General features: G+C 43.3%; 1 protein-coding gene across 1 annotated transcript in view; it reads right to left on the reverse strand.

Annotated features, from left to right (window-relative positions):
- The window catches only part of ANTXR2 (ANTXR cell adhesion molecule 2), a 157,683-nt gene that overhangs the window by 65,207 nt on the left and 66,020 nt on the right, over window positions 1-26,456 (reverse strand). Inside the window, exons 11-14 of the mRNA XM_081925103.1 lie at window positions 15,229-15,307; window positions 12,276-12,371; window positions 6,193-6,237; window positions 1,664-1,759 (exon numbers count right to left, since the gene is read on the reverse strand). Coding sequence (XP_081781229.1) covers window positions 1,664-1,759; window positions 6,193-6,237; window positions 12,276-12,371; window positions 15,229-15,307 — 316 coding nt within the window. The remainder of the gene's footprint in view (window positions 1-1,663; window positions 1,760-6,192; window positions 6,238-12,275; window positions 12,372-15,228; window positions 15,308-26,456) is intronic.

Consider the following 26,456-nt stretch of genomic DNA (forward strand, 5'->3'; position numbering starts at 1 on the left):
TTTTTTCCAAAAGGATTGTAACATGTCTTGAAAAGACTTGTTCTCTTCTTCTTTTCGGCATTCAGTTGTAGAAACAAGCCTCTCTCTCTCTTTTTCAAAGCCCTGAAGAAATGAAACCGATGAAATCAGTTCTTCCCTAATTCTGTGGAGAGATGCCTAAAACTGCCCTATGAATAAATTTAAAGGGGGAAATTCCAAGAAGTCTGACATCAGGAGAAGTAAGTCAATCTGGCGACAATTAAAAAATAGTCAACTGAGGGACGCTTTTTTAAAAAATTAAAAATATTAAAAAGAAGCCCATTTTAACTTGAAAAATCCAACTTGACATCAAATCACATATCAGAACCGCGTGAGTGAGCTCAAAGCAACCATGATCTATAGACCTCAAAAAATAACACGTAAGATTTCCTTGAGCTGCAAGAAGAGCCTTGAGGGAACCAACACAAGATCCAGCCTTTGGTCCAGCCTTTGCCAATCTAGCAGGGCCCTCCAATAGCATCCAATAGGGCGGGGCAGAGCCACCCTCATGCCCCCTGGCATTACTGCAGCTTACATGGGTGAGACTGGAACAGAGTGGCAGCAATAGTGGGGCTACTGAAAAACAGTTGCTGTGCACGTTAGGCCTGGCACCCCTGGCAGATCCTGTTTTTCTAATAAAGAGTTCACTTACTCCATGCAATTTACTGCTGGCTGGCTCCCGACACCTGCATTATGTTGTAGGACTCCACTTCCTGTCCGCCACAGTCACCATGGCCAATGGTGAGGAGAGCCGTCACCCAATGACCCCTGGTGTGGAGCCCAGGTTCCCTATCCCTGACCCGGTCCCAAGTTGTTGTTGTTGTTGTTTAGTAGTTTAGTCGTGTCCGACTCTTCGTGACCCCATGGACCAGAGCATGCCAGGCACTCCTGTCTTCCACTGCCTCCCGCAGTTTGGTCAAACTCATACTGGTAGCTTCGAGAACACTGCCCAACCATCTCGTCCTCTGTCGTCCCCTTCTCCTTGTGTTTCCCAACATCAAGGTCTTTTTCAGGGAGTTTTCTCTTCTCATGAGGTGGCCAAAGTATTGGAGCCTCAGCTTCAGGATCTGTCCTTCCAGTGAGCACTCAGGGCTGATTTCCTTCAGAATGGATCGGTTTGATCTTCTTGCAGTCCATGGGACTCTCAAGAGTCTCCTCCAGCACCGTCATTCAAAAGCATCCATTCTTCGGCGATCAGCCTTCTTTATGGTCCAGCTCTCACTTCAATACATCACTACTGGGAAAACCATAGCTTTAACTAAACGGACCTTTGTTGGCAAGGTGATGTCTCTCCCGGTCCCAAGTAGGAGGCCACTAAGAAGAGCAGCAAGGAGGGTCAGTTGCACAGGAACACAGGAGTCTCCATCATACTGCATCCATTGAGATCAGTATTGTCTACTCTGAGTGGCTCCAGTAAGAGGGCTCTAGCCCCTATCTCCTCCTCCGGCCCCTCTCTCCTACACATTTCCCCCTTTGTTGGAGAACTACAGGGGAGCAGAGCAGAACTTCCATTTTCCTGGCTTATCATGGTAACACGTGACACAGCACACAGTTGCCAGCTCCAGAGGCAAAGCCGAGAGACACCACTAGCGCCTCACAGCTTTGCATCTCGAGCGGCAGCGACTCAAGGCTCAACAAAACAAACCTCCATTCTTTTAATTCCTCCAACTCCTCGCCCGCCATAGTAGGAAGCATCCACAGTTGGCCATTTCTTGTTAGGCAAGGGGTCTTCTTCTTCTTCCTGGGGAAAAACCCAAAAGAGATTTGAAGGGGAGATGTTTGTTTAAAAGGGAAAGAAATTGCTCTTAGGCTAGAGGTCTTTTCCAACCAACTTGCTATTGGCCCTTTCTGAAGAAAGGGATCTAATGAAAATAGGAGATGGTGAATTGTCTCCTTTGGGTTGACCAAACCCAGCCTTTCTCTCCCCTTCCTTCACCCAGCATGCTTGCAAGGATGAGCTCAGAACTTTCTGATTTCAATTAACCACAGTCTAGTATTATGCCTGAACCCTAAACTATGTTCCGAGGGGAGAGGGAATCAGGTGTTACTATTAGTATGTAAAAGTGTCAGTTTGCATTTCTTAGCACAGAGCATTGATCTGATGTGTAGAGCTCTTTCCTATTCTAATTAATTCAAGAGTGTTCTGGAAAGTGTCTTTCTGTGTGAAAGAAACAGGCAGAAGGTTTCTCATGTTTGGGTTATTCCTTTTGGGAAGCTGAGTACAGTGGTGCCTCGCAAGACGAAATTAATCCGTTCTGTGAGGCTCTTCGTTTAGCGTTTTTTTCATCTTGCGAAGCAAGCCCATTGACAGCTTAGCGGATTAGCGCTATTAGCGGTTTAGCGGCTTTTAGTGATCAGCTGTTAAGCGGCTTATCAGCAGATCAGCTGATAAGCTGCTTAGGAAAAGGGGGGAAAGGGGAAAAACCCCGCAGGAACTCGCAAGACATTTTCGTCTTGCGAAGCAAGCCCATAAGGAAATTCGTTTTGCAGAGCGCCTCCAAAACGGAAAACCCTTTCGTCTAGCGGGTTTTCCGTCTTGCGAGGCGTTCGTCTTGCGGGGCACCACTGTACAGTGGAAGCTCGGGTTGCGAACATGATCTGTGAGATGCACATTCGCAACCCCCACCTGCACACGTGTTGGTTGTGATTCGGCAGCTTTGCGCATGTGGAAAGCGCAATTTAGCACTTTTGCGCAAGCACGACCGCCAAAACCCATTCTGGTACTTCCAGGTTTTGTCAGTCCGCAACCTGAAGAAACACAACCTGAAGCGCCTATAACCCGAGGTATGACTGTACAACTGGTTTAAACTTGTTCTGTTATCTTTCTGTCAAGGTCAGGGTGACTATAATAGTCAAGCCAGGAGGAGCTTGGCTTTCACTCACTTCCTCTTCCTATCTCTTTGTTCTAGTGTGGTGTTCCGTATGCTATAGTGTTAAGGTTTAGTCTTATTATAAGTTCTTGTCAAGTTTAATTTAAGTCTGCTGCAACTGGATTTCTTATGGACTGTGCCAATGTATTGGATTTGTGACCATTATGCTCATTTGCCTTCCATAGCACTAAAGCTCTGCTGGATGGAATACAATTGCCTCTGGTCTATTTTTGGGGAACTCTGCTACGTGTTTAAAGTTTTTTCCTCCACGCAGTGTGACATAAAGCCCTTGGCAATTTGGGACTAATTTATTTGAGAGGTGGCCTTACCCTCAAGGTCAACCACTTTGATCTGCATAACTGGCACTGTTACAAGTGACACATAGCACCTGTTTCACATTTGTAAAAAAATCTATATTTTAGGGTTGTAGCACCTGCACTTTGGAACTCCCTGCCTACTGAAATCAGGTAGGCACCTTCACCATACTCTTTACAGGACTTTCGAAAAAGATTTTTGGTTTGATAAGTCTACCCAGACCTGCAGGATGTCAATGTATATATGCTTTAATCTCTTTTTAGTTTATTTCACTTTTAAAAAATGTTCTTAATAGTTGTTTCAACGGATAATTCTATTGTTTTATTCTCTTTGTAAACCGCTTTTGAGGGTTTTTCTGTTTTGCTATTAAGTGGTACAGTGGTACCTCAGGTTAAGTACTTAATTCGTTCCGGAGGTCCGTTCTTAACCTGAAACTGTTCTTAACCTGAAGCACCACTTTAGCTAATGGGGGCTCCTGCTGCTGCAGCGCTGCCGGAGCCCGATTTCTGTTCTTATCCTGAAGCAAAGTTCTTAAACTGAAGCACTATTTCTGGGTTAGCGGAGTCTGTAACCTGAAGCGTATGTAACCTGAAGCGTATGTAACTCGAGGTACCACTGTATCCGGATTTTACGAAATAAAGAAAGAAATGCTATTACCTTAAAGTAATTTAAGGTTGCAACCGTAACCCTGTTTGTAAGTCCTACTGAATTTAATACAGTGGTACCTCGCAAGACGAATGCCTCGCAAGACAAAAAACGCGCAAGACGAAAGAGTTTTCCGTTTTTGGAGTCGTTCCGTAAGACGAATTTCCCTATGGGCTTGCTTCGCAAGACGAAACGTCTTGCGAGTTTGTTTCCGTTTTCTTAAAACCGTTAATACCAGGGTGCATCCGTGCTTCGCAAGACGAAAAATCCGCAAGACGAAGAAACTTGCAGAACGAATTAATTTCGTCTTGCGAGGCACCACTGTAGTTCCAAGTACAGGCTCCCTCAGCCTCGGCCCACCAGATGTTTTGAGACTACAATTCCCATCATCCCTGAACAGTGGTCCTGCTGGCTAGGGATCATGGGACTTGTAGGCCAAAAACATCTGGCGGGCCGAGTTTGAGGAAGCCTGTCCAAGTAGACTTGGTTAGGATTGCCCCAGAACGATGTACTATCCTTTCAGTTTCAGAGCATCTTAAAATATACTGACTGGCTGGATGCATAACTGATGTACACGGTGCAACTTGGAAATAAGCTTTTATTGAAGAGAGCACTTAAGTAAATATATATATATATATATACACATCTGAGATATTTGATATGATCAGAAGATGCTCCCGTGTTTAAAGCTCTGCTTCTAGGGGAGCAGGGGAAAGCGTGAATAAGATCTTCTCTGAATCAGAAAGCAATTTCCCCCCTCCCTCCTTCCCAGTGATTTCATCCGCAGAACGCATAAAGCTGAGATTCTGGTTATGTGCAAGGAAAATCAATTTGCAGTGCAATGCATTTTGAAGTGTCTATTACACCCCAATTCCCATTTGAGCAACACAGGCCCTTTACCTATGTACTTCTGGGGAGCCAATCTGTCTAATGGAGTATGCCACATATACAGGAATATCGCCCTACACTCAACTGCCAATATTTGCTTTGTTTATTGCTACTCGTTTGACTACCAGGACTTAAACTGGGGTGGTATATGATTAAACATGTTTCTAAAATACCCCAAATAACATCAGGAGTCGCCATAACCACTATCACGCTGCAAAAAAGGTAGAATCAAGCTTCTTCAGGCAAAACATTTGGGGTTTGTTTTCAGGGTGGGGAAGAGAAAATGGGTAAGCAGTCTGCCAGGTGACTTGCTAGTGGGAGTACCTTGAAGGGACAGATACTAGAGGGAATTACCCCTCTGTTACCTCCAATTCTGGGACACCATTGGGAGCCAAGGGCAGAAACCACAGGAAACTGTATAACAGAAAGTGGAAGGGCCCTGAGTGAGACTCAGGGAACTGAAGTTCACTCAAAGTGAAAGACCGGGAGAGGAAAGAGTGTGAGCTGGGAGGGCCTGTCATTTTCTGTGTGGCCAGGATTAAGAGCTACCTTTGAGATAATATTGTGTACCTGTGCACTGTTTCTGTATTTTAGACATCCTGTTTCTGATTTCCTCCTCCCCAACCTTATTTTTCATGCCATTAAGAGAAACCGTATTTTATTACATAACTACATTTCTATCATTGTTTTGATTTTGATGCCATATAGATATCACGTTACGTAGTGACATTTGCGTTACGTGTCGTAAACTGCCTTCCGTTATCATTTGCAATTCATTGTTCATTTAGAACTTATCATTTTATATAAATTTAAAAATGAAATAAAATAGCATTCTGTCTAGCTCAAAGCCCTCATCATGGGACTCTCCTTCATGAAGATAATAACCCAATAAAGTGGTGCCTCTGGTTATGAACTTAATTCGTTCATGAGGTCCGTTCTTAACCTGAAACCGTTCTTAACCTGAGGTACCACTTTAGCTAATGGGGCCCTCCACTGCCACTGCTGCACAATTTCTGTTCTCATCCTGAGGTAAAGTTCTTAACCCAAGGTACTACTTCCAGGTTAGCGGAGTTTGTAACCCTAAGTGTTTCTAATCCAAGGTGTTTGTAACCCGAGGTACCACTGTAAAATAAATGATACCCTCTTAAGGCAGATATATACATTAGACTCAAAACAGAGCTTTCATTGGAAATGGCATCCCTGAATTATCTGCCTTCCTTTCATAACGTGTAGGACCACCTATCCAACTCATGATGTCATCATGTTCCACGTTTCTGTACCCCATCCCATCTACATAACCAGCTGATTCTGGAAGAGAGCAGGAAAAGGTACCACCTGGGATATAAGGAATGGGCAAGTATCTCCAGCTTTGCTTATTTACATTTCTGAGTCACTGGCTCCAAGACAGAAAAATGTGTCTGCAGTAACCAACCTTTGAAGCACTTTCACAACTTACCTCTACTGGAGCTGGTGGTGGAGGGGGAGGAGGGTCCTTAATGACCTAATTTGGGGAGGGGGGAGTGTAATAGAGGATAAAAGACAAAAGGCAAAGATCATTGAGACTTGCATAGTAACAGGATAACCTAGCTTCAAATTCTCTGCTACTGAGATTTTTATACACACACAAACATGTATACAGTGGAACCTCAGTTTTAGATTGTAATCTGTTCTGGAAGACCATTCGACTTCCGAAACGTTCGAAACCTGAAAGTGGAAACCTCAATTCAATAGGGAAACTCAAAACAGAAGCCACATTGGACATTCAAGTTCCAAAAAAGTTCGGGAACCATAGCGTTTACGTCTGGGTTTTTGGCGTTTGGGAGCCAAAACATTCGAAAACGGAGCCATTTGACAACAGAGGTTTGACTGTATAATATGTCTATAGCTATAGCTATAGATAGATACAGATACATACATACACAAACTGCCCTTTATGAAAAGACCTCAGGGCAGTGTATAACATTAAAATGTATTTTTACAGAGCATAATAATAAAGACATAAAACAAAGCACAGTAATAGAAAGCATAATAATAAAAATAACTGTAATGATTATTCCTCCCCCCCCACACACACCTTTAACAGCCCATAGATAATTTAATGGCTGAAGGCCTGAGTAAAGAGGAAGGTTTTTGCCTAGCGCCTAAAGACATGTATTGGTATTACATTCTTGTGAAGAAGCTGATAAAATGTCGGTAACTGTTAGGTGGATTTGTAGCCAGTTTGACTGACCAAACCCAAAGAGTACCATATTTTTCGCTCTATAAGACGCACCAGACCACAAGACGCACCTAGTTTTTGGAGGAGGAAAACAAGAAAAAAAATATTCTGAATCTCAGAAGCCTGAACAGCAAGAGGGATCGCTGCGCAATGAAAGCAGCAGTCCCTCTTGCTGTTCTGGCTTCTGGGATAGCTGCGCAGCCAGCATTCGCTCCATAAGACGCACACACATTTCCCCTTACTTCTTAGGAGGGAAAAAGTGAGTCTTATAGAGCAAAAAATACGGTACTCATTCATGGTTCCTTGTTATCCTGGAAGGAAAGTGGAAAGTGGGGTGCCACAGGATTCTGTCCTGGGCCCGCTGTTATTTAACATCTTCATAAATGACTTGGATGAAGAAATTGAGGGATGCTCATCGATTCTGCAGATAACACCGAACTGGGAGGGGTTGCTAATGCCGCAGAAGGCAGAATAGGGATTCAGAATGACCTTAACAGATTGGAGACCTGGGCCCAAATGAACCAAGAGAATTTCAATAGGGACAAATGTCAGATTCTGCACTTAGGCAGGAAGAACGAGATGCACAAAAATAAGATGGGAGCGGGCAACAACTGACTTACTAGCAGCACATGTTAAAAGTACCTGGGGGTCTTAGTGGACTACAAGGTAAACATGAGTCAGCAGTGTGAAGAAGCAGAAATAAAAAGCTAATGGTGTTCTAGGCTGCATCAACAGAAGTATAGCATCCACATCAATTCTGCCTTGGTCAGACCACACCACCTTGGAGGCCAATAGTGGAAGGAAGAGAGCGTATCAAAGTGTTGGTGCTGACCTTTAAAGCCCTAAACAGCCTCGGTCCAGTATATCTGAAGGAGCGTCTCCACCCCCATCGTTCTGCCCGGACACTGAGGTCCAGCACTGAGGGCCTTCTGGCGGTTCCCTCACTGCGAGAAGCTAAGTTACAGGGAACCAGGCAGAGGGCCTTCTTGGTAGTGGCACCCTCCCTGTGGAATGCCGTCCCACCAGATGTCAAAGAGAACAACTACCAGACTTTTAGAAGACATCTGAAGGCAGCCCTGTTTAGGGAAGCTTTTAATGTTTGGTGTATTACAGTATTTTAATATTTTTTGGGAAGCCGCCCAGAGTGGCTGGGGAAGCCCAGCCAGATGGGCGGGGTATAAATAAATTATTATTATTATTATTATTATTATTATTATTATTATTATTATTATTATTATTATTATTATTATTATCAGTTCTGTAAATTTGTTAATAAGTGCATGAATAAAAATGGTACTCAAGTTTTTCTTCTATAAAGCACAGCTCAGTGTGCTAGGGACGAGGTTCTTTTGCAATCTCCTCTCTCCTCTTAGCTGTGTCAGAAGACCTGCATCAAATGGACCCAGGTAACCTGCGTACTTTGCACAAAGTCACATGTTCAAATACTAGCATTCTGCCCACAAATTAATTTGATTGATCTTTCCTTTCAAAATAAAGATAAGCATCCTTATCATGGGGGAGGGGGGGCGTAGGCAACTTCTGCAGCCTGAGAACTTGCAGATGTTAAAAGACATAATATTGCAAGGCGGCCAGCATTTCTGTTTAATTCAGATTTCTTAAATACCATCCCAAGGGCCCAGGAGACTCAATCTCCAGTTTATTTACCATATGCAGACTTTTGAGTCTTCTCCAATTTTATTTGAGTTTGGTTATATTATCATCGTTGTCAGGAACGGCCTGCTTCGTATTTTATTTAGCCGCGAAAAGAAAAATAAAATAAAATTAAGGCGACTATTTTGGAGGGCAGCTGATTTCTTTCTTTCTTTCTTTCTTTCTTTCTTTCTTTCTTTCTTTCTTTCTTTCTTTCTTTCTCTCTTTTAATTAAAAAAAACTATAAATGTATTTTTTTATTATTTAAAAACGAGTTGCTTCAGGCAACAGTCCCTTTGATCTGCTCATTAACACTTTTCAAATGTTCGAACGAGGTGGGCATTAAGAAATGTCAGCGCCAGAGCCCAGAGCCAGCTTGATGCAGTCATATGTTCTAACATTCAGAGAAGAGTGAAAGAACTGTCAACAGTAAACTCCTTTTTTTAAAAAAAGGGGGGGATGGATGGGGGGGAAAGGAGAGAAAGAAGTAAAAAAAGAAAAACCAACAACCTGGTTGTGTGCATGGACTGTAGATCAAGTGGGACGGGGGGAGGCTTTCAACTGGCTCCTGCCAAAAATTAAACAGCATGCCCAATTCATCTGACATGTTAGATGCCAACTGGCGACTGCCAAAAAGAAAGCTGAATGGGAAGAGGAGGGACAGCATATTTCCCCTTCAACGTCCTTTTGTTGTTGTTGTTGCTGCTGCTGCTCTAGCCCTACAGTATTTTTTATTTTTAAGATAGAATCATAGGAATGTAATATATTATGCTCTCATTTTTTAGATAAAGAATTACCGTATTTTTTGCTCTATAGGACGCACCCGACCATAGGACGCATCTTGTTTTAGAGGAGGAGAACAAGGGGGGGGGAATCTCCCCCTGTCTGCTCAGCGCCCCTTCAGCAAAGCGGCAGGAGAAATGGAGCCCCTTCTATTTCTCCTCCTGCTTCGCTGAAGGGACGCTGCGCAGCTCTCCCTCTCTGCTGAAGCCTGAAGAGTCTTGCTCTCCTGGCTTCAGTAAAAGGAACACGAAGCCTGCAGAGCGCAACGGGAACTCGCGCTGCGCTCCAAAGGCTTCAGACGGCCATCCCTGAAGCCTGGAGAGCGAGAGGGGTTGGTGCGCACTGACCCCTCTCGCTTTCCAGGCTTCAGCAAAAGCAACGAGAAGCCTCCGGAGCACAGAGGGAGCGCTCCCTCTGCGCTTCGGAGGCTTCGCGTTGCTATCGCCGAAGCCAAGGAGCCTGCATTCGCTCCATAGGACGTACACACATCCTAATTTTTGGAGGGGGGAAAATGTGTCCTATAGAGTGAAAAATATGGTAAATATACATTAATGTATGGGTCATCTAGTCCTACCCCCTGCAATGCAGGAATATGTAACCGTACGGGGATCAAACCTGTGACCTCGGCATTTTCAGCACCATACTCTAACCAACTGAGCTAACCGACAAGGCTGTAGACAAGGGATAAATAAAGAGGTGCCTTAAGCAAATCAGTTTCAGTTGCTGAAATAGAATACGAGCCTTATTCTCACCAGCCATCAAGGCTCATCTTGGGACACAGATATGAACAAAAAGAATACAGGAGGAATGAAAGATGCTTAAGGTTGCTCGGTAGAACAGCACCTGCTTTGCATACAATAAGTCCCAGGTTCAGTCCCTAGTATCTTTGCCTAGTTTGCAAACCAAAAGAGTCACGACCAGCCAGTATGTTCTGATTTGCTATGAAAGCAACTTCCTACAGTCTTACCCAAACAAAAACAAAAACCTGTTAATACTATTATATGGCACTTTTTCAGTGTCAAAAGGGCTCCAAGCAAACTGCCTCACCCATTCTTTGCAACAATCCTGCAATCCACATACAGTCACACCTCATGTTGCATCTGCTTCAGGTTGCATTTTTTCTGGTTGCGGACTGCCAAAACCTGGAAGTACTGGAATGGGTTACTTCAGGGTTTCAGCAGTCGCGCATGCACAGAAGCGCTAAATTGTACTTTGCGCATGCGCAGAAGCACCGACTCGCAACCCACGCCTGCGCAGACGCACAGGCACGGGTTGCGAATGCTGCGGATTGCGAACGTGCATTCCGCATGGATCACATTCGCAACCCGAGCGTCCACTGTATTACAGTTGGGAAGATGTGAGGTGTGGCTTGGAGACTGCGGTCACATTTGGACAATCATATACTGTCTCATTATGTTGAAATGTGAAAGCTTCTTATGGTCCCAGCCCTTCTGTGCCTCTGTTCACGTGACAGAGCAAACGAACGAACAAACCAGGAAATTTTCCAGTAGCCTTAATTTTCGGCTTTGCCCAGAGGGTGGCAACATGAAAACGGGCCTTCTCTGCAGTGGCTCCCCAAATATGGAAACCTCTCCCCAGGGAAGTTCTCCTGGCACCTTCATTATACACCTTTAGGAACCAGGTAAAAATGTTCCTTTTTAACCTTTTGGTTGCTTTGATTGACATCCTATGCCCTTTTAAAATGTGGTCTTTGGGGGGGGGGTTGTTATTGGGTTGGTTATATATTTTGTGGTTTGTTCTGTGAGCTGCCCCAAGACCTCTGGGTATAGGGCGGTATATAAATTCAATAAATAATAACATTAACAGCAATAATAATACAGTCGTACCTCAGAACTCAAACAGAATACGCTCCGGAAGTCCGTTCGATTTTCAAAACATTTGGAAACCAAGGCGCAGCTTCCGATTGGCTGCAGGAAGCTCCTGCAGCCAATCGGAAGCCATGTCGGACGTCCGGATTCCAAAGAACGTTCGCAAACCGGAACAACCACTTCCGGGTTTGGAGCCAAAACGTTCAAATTGCAAGGCATTCTACTTCCGAGGTATGACTGTCATAACAGTAGTAGACTCACAACTTCGAAGCAGACCATGGTATTATGAAGCCATGGTTTGAAGCTGAACTAAACCATAGTTCGGGCAAAACAGGAAGTGTTATGTACTGAGTTGAATAGGATCCAAACTGCAGCAGTCTGATTGGTCCTAGAACAATGCAGCAGTATGAGTGGTTGGCAGGAACCACCCAATCATGCTCCAGATATAAGTGAATCCACAACCTGATTGGCTTACAGTAGAATTCCAGAATTAGCCAATCATGTGCAGCCCATTGTGTAAATAATGTATATAAAGCAGATACATTGAGGGGACTTTCATTCATTCCTCCTCACCACTATGAGCTGAATAAAGAGCATGAAATCACTTTGCGACTCTGAGTATATTTCAGGAAGCAAAAATGGAAGACCTCCTGGCTTGTTGGCCCGCTAATGCAACAGTTGCAGAAAAAGATAGACTTGCTAGATCAGGATAAAGGCCCTTATGGTCCAGCATAGTAATCTCACAGTGGTAACCAGATGTCTGTGGGAAGCCTGTAGACAGGCCCCATGAAAGCAACAGCCCTCTCTCCACTGTGAATACCATTCACTGGGAGTCACAAGGCATTCCGCCTGCAATAGTGGATTTTTAATCTATTATTTGTATTTATTAGATTTCTATATGACCCTTCGTCCAAGGATCACAGAGCAGCTGTCTCTGCATTTTCTGGGAGCAAGTTCCACAGTCTAACTGTGTATGGTACAATGAAGTCAGCCATTTGCTACCAAGATAACATAGGCGGAAGAGATAAGAATGTCACGTTGCAGATTTATTTCACTCACTATTTTGCAGCACAGGGGCCAAAACCACCACATGAGGGCAAGCGCCAGCAACAGCAGCAATACCAGGATAACTATAAGTGCAATAATGCCATTTGCCTATGGGGGGAAAAAGAGAAGGAAAGATCATAATTATATTTGCTGGAATTATATTTACTATTCATTTATTTCAGAAAATGTATATACCGCTGGGTTGTTGTTGGAAAAACCCACAAAGTGGTTTACAAAAAGAATAAAAGTGTGTGTGTGTGTGTGTGTGTGTGTGTGCATTGCACTACGCCGAAAACATAACCAGTTCACAAGGCGCATCAGAGGATCTACAGTACCAATAAGAATGGCAAAATTCCATCTCTGTTCTACTGTGAAGTCACCTACTGCATTGGATTGGCTCATAATCTCTGTTGCGCACTTAAAGGAATTTGCAAATCCATTCATTTTCAGGTGGAGGAAATGCAGTAGAATTTTGATCACATGCACAAACCTTTAAAACAGTTCTCATCATTCATCACTCTTAAGGGTATCCAAATTGGGTTGTTGTTGTTTTGTAAAACAACCACCCTAAACTAAACCAGAAACAAACAAACAAAAAATCTTAATGAGGTTCTTCATTTATTTGTTGTCTGGCCCTGAAGATACAATTTTTCCAAATTTCTATCTAATGTTTATAAAGCCTACCTGAATTTATGGACAGCCTAAATTCAGTTGTTCTCCTTACTCCCCCCCCCCTCTCTTAGCAAGTAAAATAATATCTTAATAGCACAGGAAAGAGAGAGAGAAAGAAAGAAAGAAAGAAAGAAAGAAAGAAAGAAAGAAAGAAAGAAAGAAAGAAAGAAAGAAAGAAAGAAAGTCTTCTGCAGCTGTAATATTTAGGACTTGCTTGTTTCAGCAGTGTATTTTCCTGAAGCTGCTGCCTCTTCTGGCAGTGAAAATATGCAAATGTGTTTCCTGTTTATGAAAACAGCATACAGGGCTAGGATGCCAAATGAGTAAGTTGGCTTCACCAAAGATCAGGCTGCTGGTTTTATTCCTCTCTCTTTTATATCTTTAAAAAACCCTGATAATTCAGATAAATAGATAAGAATCCACCAGCCCCATCCCACCCCATTTCCCCGCTTCTTGCTTACAGTTTTTCACAATGCAAAGGGGAAAAAATACAAGCAAAATTGGATCAACAATACTAGCATTGAAGTCTCCTGAAGAGTAACCATTTCTCCCTGTCTGTTGTAAAAAATGTTGATCCTACTCTCTCTGCTAACAAATGGTCTCAGTATAGCAGACAAATAAAATAAATTCAATTTGCAAAATTTATTGTTGTTTTATTCTTGCTACAATCACCGGATTCTCTACTAGCAGGAGTTTTTGCTTTTGTGAGTCCTCTTTATAATGGTAAAACTGCTGTCTGAACTCTGCTTGCCGTTAACCTCTGGACTCTTCTCCAATGGCAAGGACATTGGGTGGGCGCTAAGTGATAAAGCTGCTTCTCAAAGGGGCTTGCCACAGGAAGTGGTTTTGGAAGCCCTAGCAAATGGGCCTCATGTGTACATAAGAACTTTTCAAGTCTTCCCCTGTTTCCGCCGATGTAACCAAAGCTGTATCATCCACAGACAAAAAGGAGGTAGCAGCAGACTCAAGATAAACTAAGGTTTGCAGATGCCCAGGAAATGCTCAATGTGAGGGCAGGAGCAAAAGAGGCAAAAACATCAACAACTCCTCTGACAGCCCCATATTAACTTGATAGCACAGAATATTGAGGGGTGAAAAGGTGGGGAAATGGGCAAGCAGGTGGGTGGGGTGACTGGAACAGAGGACAGAAAGAGAGAGAGAGACAGAGAGAGAATATGAATGGGAGAAATATACCGTATTTTTCCATGTATAACATGCCCCTGTGTATAAGACGCCCCCTATTTTGGGGGACTCCAAATTAAGAAAATGGGGGGAGATTGCCTAGAGTTGCTGAGCTTTTTGGGGGGAGGATTGCCCATAGTTGAGATTTGGAGGGTGGGGTGGCCCAGAGTTGATGATCCGAAAAATGCATACTGCTGCCACTCATATGTGTCGCAAAAGCGTTGCCAAATCAACACCCGCCCTTGCCACAGCCACCAATAACATGCCCAATAATCGCTGACAAACTCCAGCTCACGGCAGCAACCAATCCCACTATCCGTGTATAAGACAACCACCAATTTTTAGCATCATTTTTGATTAAAAGACCTTATACATGGAAAAGTACGGTATGTGGAAAGAATCATCTCGTTGTCGCCTCTTGGTTCATTCTGATAATCTATTTTGAACTCTCCCAGGGTGGAAGAAAGAGCTGCCCAGAGACATCATTGGAGTCCAGGTTTGGACAAAATCACCTTTTCCACTCCTGATCTGATCTTGGGGCAGAGAGGTTAGAAGAAGGAAGAGCAAATCTGGATGACTGGATTCAGATACCGTATTTTTCGCTCTATAGGACACACTTTTTCCCCTCCAAAAATTAAGGGGAAATGTGTGTGCGTCCTATGGAGCGAATACAGGCTCCTTGGCTTCAGTGATAGCAACGCGAAGCCTCCGAAATGCAGAGGGAACGCTCCCTCCACGCTCCGGAGGCTTCGTGTTGCTTTTGCTGAAGCCGGGAGAGCAAGACGCTCCTGGCTTCAGCAGAGAGGGAGAGCTGTGCAGCACCCCTTCAGCCAAGCGGGAGGAGAAATGGAAGGGGCTCCATTTCTCCTGCCACTTCGCTGAAGGGGCGCTGAGCAGAGAGGGGGAGTTTTTTTCCCCTTGTTCTCCCCCTCTAAAACAAGGTGCGTCCTATGGTCGGGTGCATCCTATAGAGCGAAAAATACGGTACATTCCCAGGAATATAAACTTTTTGATAGGGACACTGCAATTTAAAACCAGCAGCACATCAACCGTAATTAAAAACAACAGGCAAGTATTCCTATTTCCTGGCTCTTGCCAGATATGTACTTACACATCTCGTTGCGGTAATAGTCAAAGAACTGGTGATGGGAGACTGTCCTCTGTGAAAACTGACGGAAACCTCCATCGTTCTGAAACGAGAAGTGAGGTGCGGGAAATAACACACCAAAAATGTTTTTACTCGGTTTGTCTGTTACAGGATTCAGTTGTCCAGCCAGATTCAGTGAAAACAGGGAAGGGAGCAAGGGAGCCAGATCTTGCGGACATTACCAATTTGCTAAACGGCTCAGATCTAAAGCTTTGGGGCCATGCAAAGATGGGTAGGTGGAAATGGATGGGAATAATTAGCACTAAGTTCAAATCACTGCTCAGTCATGAACCAGCAGAGGTGGTAAAAGTGTTCAAGGACTAAATCATAATGGGGGCGGGGCATTGCATGGTTGAACATTTTCCCAGGGGATTGAAAAATTGATGGACTATGCAGAACTGGCAAAACTGACATACAAGCTACAGGACAAGGATAACTGTGACTTTAAATATGAATGGGAACCCTTTACAAAGTATTTGAAGATGCAACAAAGTGAACTGGACTCCTTGGCTGGTTTTGAATAAACATTCACAAGCTTTTTATTGATAATAATCAGCTAAATAGTTTGAGGATCGATACAACTGTGTAACATGCAGAAAAAAGAACATTTTCCCAGGGGAGGGATGGAAGCCTCCCAAATCTATGCACATAAAAAGTCAACATGTCGGGCTAAATCTCTAAACCACGGAGTCTCTTGGGCTTGCTGATCAGAAGGTGGGCAGTTCGAATCCCTGCAACAGGGTGAGCTCCACTTGCTTGGTCCCAGCTCCTGCCAACCTAGCAGTTCGAAAGCACACTGGTGCAAATAGATAAATAGGTAAACGGTGCTTCCGTGCACACTGACACTTCTCACAGTCCTCCGTGCTCCAGTAGTGGTTTAGTCATGGCCACATGACCCAGAAAACTGTCTGTGGACAAACGCCAGCTCCCTTGGCCTGAAAGCGAGATGAGCGCCGCAACCCCATAGTCACCTTTGAATGGACGTAACCATCCAGGGGTCCTTTACCTTTACCTAATATTCTATGCACAGGGAGTTTTGCATTCAGTCATCCAAGCCGAGTAATAGTCCCAGGTGCCTAGGACCCCATACTATTGCTAAGTAAGAGCTGCATAACCAGTGATATCTGACAGATGGAGAGCTGTGCTTTGATCAGAGTACAGTGGTACCTCGGGTTAAGTACTTAATTAATTCCGGAGGTCCGTTCTTAACCCGAAACTGTTCTTAACCTGAAGCACCACTTTAGCTAATGAGGCCTCCTGCTGCTGCCGCGCCACCGTCACACAATTTCTGTTCTCATCCTGAAGCAAAGTTCTTAACCTGAGGTACTATTTCTGGGTTGGCGGAGTCTGTAACCTGAAGTGTCTGTAACCTGAAGCGTATGTAACTCGAGGTACCACTGTATCCTACCTCTGCTCTGAATTTACTGTGTGGTCTGGGGCAAGTTGCCAGATCTCAGTCTCACGACGAAACTGCACCTTATGTCAAACGTGAGTGCACAGAGATGTCTCCAATTTTCTTTAGGTCATCGCAGAAATGGGATGGAGGATTGTTATGGAGGCAAAGGTATACGGGATGGGGAAGTTCATCCCTTTCTTCGAGGAATTATCAAGGCAAAAATACAGTGTACAGTGGTACCTCGGGTTAAGTACTTAATTCGTTCCGGAGGTCCGTTCTTAACCTGAAACTGTTCTTAACCTGAAGCACCACTTTAGCTAATGGGACCTCCCGCTGCTGCCGCGCCGCAAGAGCACGATTTCTGTTCTCATCCTGAAGCAAAGTTCTGAACCCGAGGTAGTATTTCTGGGTTAGCGGAGTCCGTAACCTGAAGCGTCTGTAACCCGAGGTACCACTGTAGTTGTAGGCTAAGCTTTCAGCAGAAAATGTCATTTGGTCCTCAAGAGATTTGTGGTGATCAGCCAACTGCAAGGAGCACCAACACCAATGGGGTGTTGAGATCAGGGCCACCTTCACACGAGTTTATCCCATTTCCCTTCCCATTTCCATAACTGTTAATATCTGCCTTATATTTCAGCTTTCACATGATGTAAAAGCCACTTGGGGGAAACTAATGGAATGTAGCATACATTCAGCACTAATTTCTGTATTAAGAGAGACCTACAAGTTAGGTGTGGGTTACGTTCCGGGGATCGCCCCTAAAGCCAAAATTGCATAGAGTCAAACTCATTGGGTTCAATGGTGGGGGACTGCCAAATAATAAATAAATAAATAAATAAATAAATAAATAAATAAATAAAATTTATACCCTGCCCATTTGGCTGAGTTTCCCCAGCCACTCTGGGCGGCTCCCAATCGAGTGTTAACAATACAGTCATTTTCCAAAGTCATTTCCCCCAGAATCCAGCCCCCCCTTTTTTTATAAATGTAATTTTTATTATCAGCATAAAGCCAAATGCTTGCAAGTTGAATGCACACAAGTTTGCACGGTTACTGTATTTGATTTGGCTGGAAGGGGGGGCATTTGCAGGTCCCTTAACTCAAAACTTGTGGTAGTAAAGTGGCAAAATTTGGGCAGCATGCCAGCACAAAGTTCTGTTGTGTTTTCATGGAAGAATCATGGGGGAACAGAAGCACACACGGGTGGAAAGGGGGGGCTAGCAATGATGCTCAACGATGTTTATTTTTTTTAGCATGATGCGCCAGTCTATCAGTCAGAAAGCCACAGTTCCCTAACACAACAGGTATAGCAGCATGAAAGAAAAACAAGAAGTGCTAGCATTATAATCAGGAAAAGTGATGCCATATTCTCCACGTGTAAATGCACCCAAGGTAAAAACATAGCTATTAATCAACGGTGCCTCTCGCTTGGCTAATGCGCTCCTGTTGTTGTATTTTGCCTTTTTTTAAAGCACTATTTAAATGAAATATTGTTTTATCGCATTTTAATGTTGCTTCTCTCCCTCTCTCTCTTGTGTGAACAATGAAGAGCGGGTTATAAATATTTTAATGGGGTTTCTTTATTGCATTTTTCATTGATGGCGTGCTTTAAATTATTTCATATTTTAACAACTTTCTGCGATTGTTTTTTCATGCTTTGTAAACCGCTTAGAAGCCATCTGGGGCATTTTGCACTATATAAATCAATTAAACGCTAAAAGATAATAATAGCTTGTTAATTTAAATAAATAATAATAATAACATTGGGCCATTGTGAGGGCTGAACCTGGTAAACAGCCGTGAAGTCCTTTGCAGTTTAAAAGTGTTGAATCAATGGAGGAAAGGGCAGAGCCCAAGAACAGCTGATTCTGCTTTGTCTGCAACTTATTTTGACTCAAAGTGAAGACTGTTAAATCCAGATTTGCCACGTGGTGCAAAACTATCGACAGAAAACCGTAACCACAGAACCTAACCAGCATTTTATCCTGGAAGCTATAAAAGTGACAAAAATAACTAGTCGAAATGAGGTCCCTGAATTAGAAAATATGAGATTTTAAAAATACACATATTTGTAATGCTGGCAGCGAATTCGATGGAAAATGATTTAGCCATCTCAGAGCGAGATACCATGTGGTCTAAAGATTCTGGTCCCACGGTGAGGACCAGGGATGTGCAGAACTACCATTTAGCTGTGTGAAGTACTAACTCATGTACATTAAAATTTCAAGATTGGCAATAAACACACTAATTACCACTCTGACAACATACATACAGCATAAAAACCACTAATTATAGCTGGTTGAGGCTTTCTGTGAAGAGCAGGCAGGCATCGGAGAAACATAAATAGTAAAGTGGTTTTTCATTTCTTCAAATAACCCTGGAAAACCCCAAGCACATGGCAAGGATTATAGATCAGCTGTCCTCCACTTCCCCGGCTTTGACAGGAGATTCAGCAAGTTTCCATTTATGCTTCACTTTGAACTACAAGGGGCTGAGAATACACAAGGCAGTCTTTAGTGTTAAGCACTCTAGCCTTGGTATCCAGTTCCACTTTTATTTACTCCTGTGATAGGAGTTTTGAGGTCTTAGATATATGGTAATGTTCATATTTGTATGATGTATGTTCATGATGTATGGAAGTGAAAGCTGGACCATAAAGAAGGCTGATCACCAAAGAATTGATGCTTTTGAATTATGGTGCTGGAGGAGACTCTTGAGAGTCCCATGGACTGCAAGAAGATCAAACCTATTCATTCTGAAGGAAATCAGCCCTGAGTGCTCACTGGAAGGACAGATCCTGAAGCTGAGGCTCCAATACTTTGGCCACCTCATGAGAAGAGAAGACTCCCTGGAAAAGACCCTGATGTTAGGAAAGATGGAAGGCACAAGGAGAAGGGGACGACAGAGGACAAGATGGTTGGACAATGTTCTCGAAGCTACCAGCATGAGTTTGACCAAACTGCGGGAGGCAGTGGAAGACAGAAGTTTCTGGCATGCTCTGGTCCATGGGGTCACAAAGAGTCAGACACAACTAAACGACTAAATAACAACAATGTTCATAAGCGTACCAACCAAGCACGTACATAGATCAGCACAGGAAGACCAACCTGGAACCATTTTGATTCCTAAGCTGAGCAAACGTTTTCTCTGCAAGGCCAAAGTGGGAAACCTCCCATTGTCTCTTTCAACACAAATCCTATCTTAAGGGCACATTTAAGATATGAATAGGGTGTGAGCCAGTGACCTGGCCCAGGAACTAAGTATTTATCATTACAAAAGACTAACCAGGCTCCCCAGGAAATCCAGTCAAGTAACCTGCCAGACAGGAGATAAACAACGACAGGAGAAAAACAACATTCAAATTTTCTGTTTTAGACCGCCTTTTTTGTGATGTAGGTATGATGTACCTGAGGGGTGGTCTTAGGTTACACCCCTTCTGTGATGTATGTATGATGTTTCTGGGAGTGGTCTTGATCTACAGGGTGGCAATTTCAAAAGTCTTTATAAGGCCTTGCACACCATTGTTCTGGGTTCCTCCTACTTTCCTGCGGGTGAGGGGAGCCCCCTGTTGCAACCGATCAATAAAGATCAAGCTTACTAGCTGCTTTGCTTCTCAATATTCTCTGGTTGGCCTCTGTTGTCTTCTCCTACCAACAGGGAACCTATGTAAAGACTCCATATGGGCTCTTGGATACTCCATAAGGGAAAAGGGCAATTTTTGTTTACAACACTCCCACATTTGAAGTGATCTTCTCTTCACTCTTAACTTGCACCTGAATTATTCCTGAAGGACAGAAATTTAAGAGGAATTCTGCCTTAATGTAGGTGCACCCTGGTTTTAAAAGTTAGATGCCAATGAAGCGCAAGGCAAAATTCCTCTTGGATTTCTGCAATATTCTGACTTCTCCAGGATGCCAGTTTCCGAAAGATGCTGCTGTCAGACTGGATCTGTTTCCTTCTCTCAACCTTCAGCTGCCAAAATGCCTGACAAATATCTCAGGGAACAGACTCATTGAGCACATCAAGTATCAGTTCCGTTTTTTGATATGCAGCGGCAAAGATTAAGGGACATCGGATTGACAGGGAAGTTCTAGGAGCTATGGAGGCAAGTCATACAGATCATCTTCACATAGATAAGTGTTTCAAGGCCTAAGAAAAACCATGTCACCTTTGCAAACGTCATGTTTGAGAGCTGCAAGCAACCCTTTCATTTGTTTTGATCTCTTTGAAATGTATCTGCGGCATGTTTTATGGGATTTAAATAAGCACCTCAGATCAAGATATTGTTAGCAGGCTTGTGGGAATGCAAGTTTGAATGACCCAGTGTGGGGGGGAAACTGCAGTAGATTATATGTTCCAAGTTTACCCAAAGTGGAAGGGACTGCAAAAAAATACGAAATGTGGCTTCCACTTCAAGAAACTGACCCAGACCTAATGATGAACAACAGATCCACAATTTCAGTTTATGTCCATTTCTCAGTGATGCAATCATGAGTTCAGGTCACCCAATTTATGCAGCCATTTGCTTCCTTTTTAGGGGGGGCGAAGTCGCGACAAAAATGTGTACACATTTTCATGACATTCCTACAATACATGCAATTTTGTATACAATTCTGCATCACAATTTATGCAACCATCTGCTTTTTATTTATTTTATTTTTTTAGGGGGAAGGGGAAGTTGCCACAAAAAATGTGCAGGCATTTTCATGACGTTTCTGCAACATGTACGATTTTGTATACAGTGGTACCTTGGGTTAAGTACTTAATTCGTTCCGGAGGTCTGTTCTTAACCTGAAACTGTTCTTAACCTGAAGCACTACTTTAGCTAATGGGGCCTCCTGCTGCCACTGCGCCGCCGAAGCACGATTTCTGTTCTTATCCTGAAGCAAAGTTCTTAACCTGAAGCACTATTTCTGGGTTAGCGGAGTCTGTAACCTGAAGTGCATGTAACCTGAAGCGTGTGTAACCTGAGGTACCACTGTACAATTCTATATTGCAAAATTTGGAAAAGGGCGAGGAGCGTGCTTCGGTTCATGGAATGCAAATTAGGTAGGCTCGCTTTAAAATGCAAATCATTTCTCACCCATCCTTACCCAGGCGCCAGATTGCTTAGGTTAGGCAAGGTGACTTCATCACATGCTTTCAAACAGTTCCCTGGGACAAGGCCAGTAATGGAGGGAAGGGATGCTCAAAACAGACCCACCGGATTGTTTCTCAACTGTCTCAGGGCTGACAAGGCAGTTTCTGGAACCAAACAATGGCGAAGCCAGTTTTGGGGTTTAGCTTGAGGGCCGGTGACTGTAAATAAACCTTAATGGCCAGTGCAATTCTCTCTTTTCTTTATGTTTGGATTGGGTGATGTTAAAGATTGAAGGAGAGGGAGATGGCTCGCTGCCACATGTCTACTCATCTTTGGTTAGAGAAGGGCTTCCCCTTCTCTTGAATTACAACTGACATTTCAATCCACTGTAACCTATTTGCAAAGTATTCATTTGCTCCTTTCTTTATGGGCAACCAATAAAAGATTGCCATTTTACGATCCATTAAAAAAAGATGGGGGGGAAATTAAATAAAAACCATGAAAGACATTTGCTGGAAGCAATAAATAATTTACTTCCAATTTCCACGCACTGAAGATTAAACTGGCAACTGCTCAAAAAGTTATTAAAATGATGGTAAGTAAAGAGGTTTTTGGAATTGAGGTACCAGAGTTGTTATTTTTTTTTAAAAAAAAAGTCAATAAAGGACTGCAACACATTTTCAGGACTTGGGGCATTCGAGATTTTGAAAATAAAAATTTGTTCAAACTACCAGAATTCCATTGCAGGGTGTGTGTGTGTGTTTCTTAAATGACCTTGCTAAAAATGGGAACGTAAGGAATGAAAGCTATGGTTTTCGCAGTAGTGATGTATGGAAGTGATAGCTGGACCATAAAGAAGGCTGATCACCAAAGAATTGATGCTTTTGAATGATGGTGCTGGAGGAGACTCTTGAGAGTCCCATGGACTGCAAGAAGATCAAACCTCTCCTTTCTGAAGGAAATCAGCCCTGAGTGCTCACTGGAAGGAGGTGAGAAGAAAAAGGTTACCTACCCCAGACCTGGGGAATGGACTATGTATGACATTCTAACTTACAGCAACATCTTCCCCATCACTTCATCAGAGCATGATGGCACAAAGCACAAGGCTGAACTGAAAGAATTGTGGGAATTCCCCCCCCCCCATGCAAACACAGATGTGTGGGGCACCTTTACTGTGTCATTCGCTGTATGATGAAGATTTACCTCTTTACCCTGGCCGAAGAAGAAGAAGAAGAAGAAGAAGAAGAAGAAGAAGAAGAAGAAGAAGAAGAAGAAGAAGCTGTATATCTCACTGGCCTACCCCACCCACTCTGGGCAGCTCCCTACAAAATATTAAAAACACAATAAAATATCAACCATTAAAAACTTCCCTGAACAGGGCTGCCTTCAGGTGTCTTCTAAAAGTTGTGTCATTCTTTATCTCCTTGACGTCTGATGGGAGGGCATTCCACAGGGCAGGCGCCGCCACCGAGAAGGCCCTCTGCCTGGTTCCCTGTAACTTCACATCTCGCAGTGAGGGAACCACCAGAAGGCCCTCGGAGCTGGATCTCAGTGTCCGGGCTGAACGACGGACATGTGTATTCTTAGGAGCTGCCCTATTCTTATGATAGGTTTTGTTTCGTTTTTTACATGTGTATTCTTAGGAGCTGCCCTATTCTTATGATAGATTTTGTTTCGTTTTTTGAACTATTTCTAATCTTGTGTTTTTAATTGCTGCAATCCAACTCCTGGGGCCTTTTTGCGATGGGTGGGTAAAAATTCAAAACAATACAATTCCACAACTCTGTGGGCTGTGTTCTGTATTAATTATGCTTTGTGTAGGAGATGGGCGGGTGCCACTTAAGTGTGTGTTATTATCTCCTGAAAGTAATTCTCTTTTCTTTTCAAGTAACTCAGGAGTTCTATTAGCTCTCTCTCTCTTTAGATCAGCTTTTTTTATATAAAAAAAAACCCAACAAAATAATATAAAAGCTTGCTGGAAGAAGCAGGCCAATGTTTTTGCAAGCACACTTAGCTATACCATATGCCTGCTTAAATCATTTCTATCAAACAAGTTGTAGGGTTCATTTCAGTCCTGCTTTCCTTTCCTTCGCAATACGCTTACTGGTATTTATCCAATTTGTGCTGTTCCTCTTGCCAAATTGCAGGTTTGAGATCTCAACTAGGCGGAAGGACAGCTGCGCTATTGTTGACCGTCTCACCAAAATGAAAAAGAGGGGGGAAAGAGCTTGCAGGCCCAGCCCAGCTCACCAGAAGAAGTCAGTGACAGCTGCCTCTGTTGGTCATTACACTCTATGGAACAACCGGGGCTCTGAGAACTTCGAAAGGAAAAAAGGAGATATTTTTGGCCTTTGAGGGAAGAGGGAGTTGTATGAATTTGAGCTTTGTTGTAAAAAAGTGCAAAAGAAGACTTAAATAAACTGTCCAGCCACGTTTCCCATCTCACATTCTTCTCCTGTCTCCAGCCTTCGGGACAGAACATCCAAAACATAACTCTCTGATATAGAGCAGGCGATAAGCCCTTTGCCAGTTTTCTGTCGTGAGATTTGTTGTTGTTGTTCTTCTCTCCTTCGGCCCCCCGCCTCCCAAACCACCAACTTGCTCCCATTAACAGCAATTTCCCAGCTGTTCCAAGCTGGGCAGCCATACATCAACCGAAGAAACGAGTCTTAAGATAAGATGCCACCGCTTTCAAAAGAGGGATGTTTCCAGGCTCGTCCCAGCACCAACAGATAATGAAACATCTGGGTGGGACTAGCTGAAATGCCCTTTGTTTGAGAGAAGGAATCAATCTCCCGAGCTAATGGGCACTTGGCGATCTTTCCCACATGTGTGGTCTGCTCTATATTCCTCCCTCCGCCCAAGTGCCTTTTCAAACCCAGGAGGGGGAAAAGCAGAGATCTCCAGAGTTATTTCAAAGAATGCCATTGTTGCGACAGCAAGCGAGGAGAGACTGCGTTAGATGGAGCACACTAATGGGTATGGGGGCACATGTCCACAGATAACAGCTCAGAGACTATACAGCTGGCTTTGAGGGCTCGTCCACCAGCACGCTGTTAATTATTTAAAGGAGAGGGCAGAGGGAACGATCGTCACATCTGTCACCCGCATCCAGGCAGGACTGCCACTGTTCGCGGGACCAGATGTGTTTATTTGGGACGTACACTAACTAGCTCCTTAATGGTTCCGAATCCTTAGCCAAAAGTTAATTAGGCAAACACGCCGAACATTCGTCACCTTGCATGGCAGCCCTTTTTCCTGCCTGCCTTTTTTTGTGGGGTGGATAACAAAACAAAACTTTGATCAGTTCTCACGCACAATTTCTCATACCAACTGGAAAACATCAAATTGGGGGAACTGAAGTCACCCGGCTGCAGTGCATTTATCTATCAGAGACAGATAGCGACATCAACAAATAAAATAACAATTGGGGGGGGTTGCACCCCACTGATCTGACTACGTTGCCCCAGCCACTCTGGGCAGCTTCCAACATAATATACAGAAACATAACAACAACAACAATATCATACATTAAAAATATCTCAATACAAGACTGCCTTCAGAGGTCTACAGAAGGTTGTATAATGATAAGAGAAATAGAGAGATAGGAGAAATTGGGCTGTCAATAACTCAAGTTCTGGTCTTTTAACTCAACAGGATCATTAGCTATCACAAGTTCCAGAGGGGTAGGAATATTATTATTATTATTATTATTATTATTATTATTATTATTATTATTATTATTATTTGCCCCTTGAAGCAAAAACAGAGGGTTCTATTGTACCCCGAAAACCAGAAAAATTGTTAATAGGCTATAGCTAATTTCAACAGACATGCTGGCAGGAGCATAGAGATGCAGAATTTTTAAAGAAGAAAAATACAGCAGCTATATTTTAAACAAACAGGGTTAGGGGAGAATTTTGCTTCCATTTTTCATTTCAAGGCAAGCTTTGCTAACACTTTTCAAAACAATACAGAAACCGAAACACTGCTACCCTTTGAAATACGCACTTCTCCAAAGTTTGCAGAACAGTTCTCTTGCCATGTAACGTGTACAAAAATACCAATATTAGGGCAAAACATCCATAACGATGTAGATACTGGTGAAACTGACATGCATATTATGAGGGGAAACTGCATGGGAAACATGTATATCAGGCAAGATTACATACTTTAGGAGAAAGTCACACTTAAATGCTGATGAATTTTCATGAGGATATAAAAAAAAATTCTTCAGCTGATGTGGAAAATTGGAAGATTGGAAAAAATGAGTAAGTGGAATTGGAAGATTTCTCCATCCTGAGCCCAAACCAGAAAAAAGAGGAGTGTGAGGGTCTTTTAAATTCTTTTTTTAAATATTCTGGGGAGTACTGAAGTTTCAGAGAAGTTATTCAGGGGCTACGATTCAGGGAATGGTACGATCGAGGGGGTCAGGGAAAAAGGTGCACACACCTCACTGCATGATGCTTAAAGATGCGCTCCTTGCATTGCTTGTGATATCTGAATGCAAACTTCTCAAGAGTCAGTTCTGCCTTAATAATAATAGCTGGCTGCCGATCCGGCTACAGAGACCCATCCAGCCTCGTGTTAGTAATGAATTAACCCCTGAAACAACTAGGGACTGGGTTATCTGAAAGACTGCCTGCCCAGTACAGACATGTAAGATCACTCAGGGCATATGGGGAGATCGTATTTGTGGCACTGCAATCCACAAAA

The sequence above is a fragment of the Podarcis melisellensis genome (genome assembly GCF_964234715.1).
Source record: "Podarcis melisellensis genome assembly, chromosome: 9".
NCBI lineage: Eukaryota > Metazoa > Chordata > Lepidosauria > Squamata > Lacertidae > Podarcis > Podarcis melisellensis.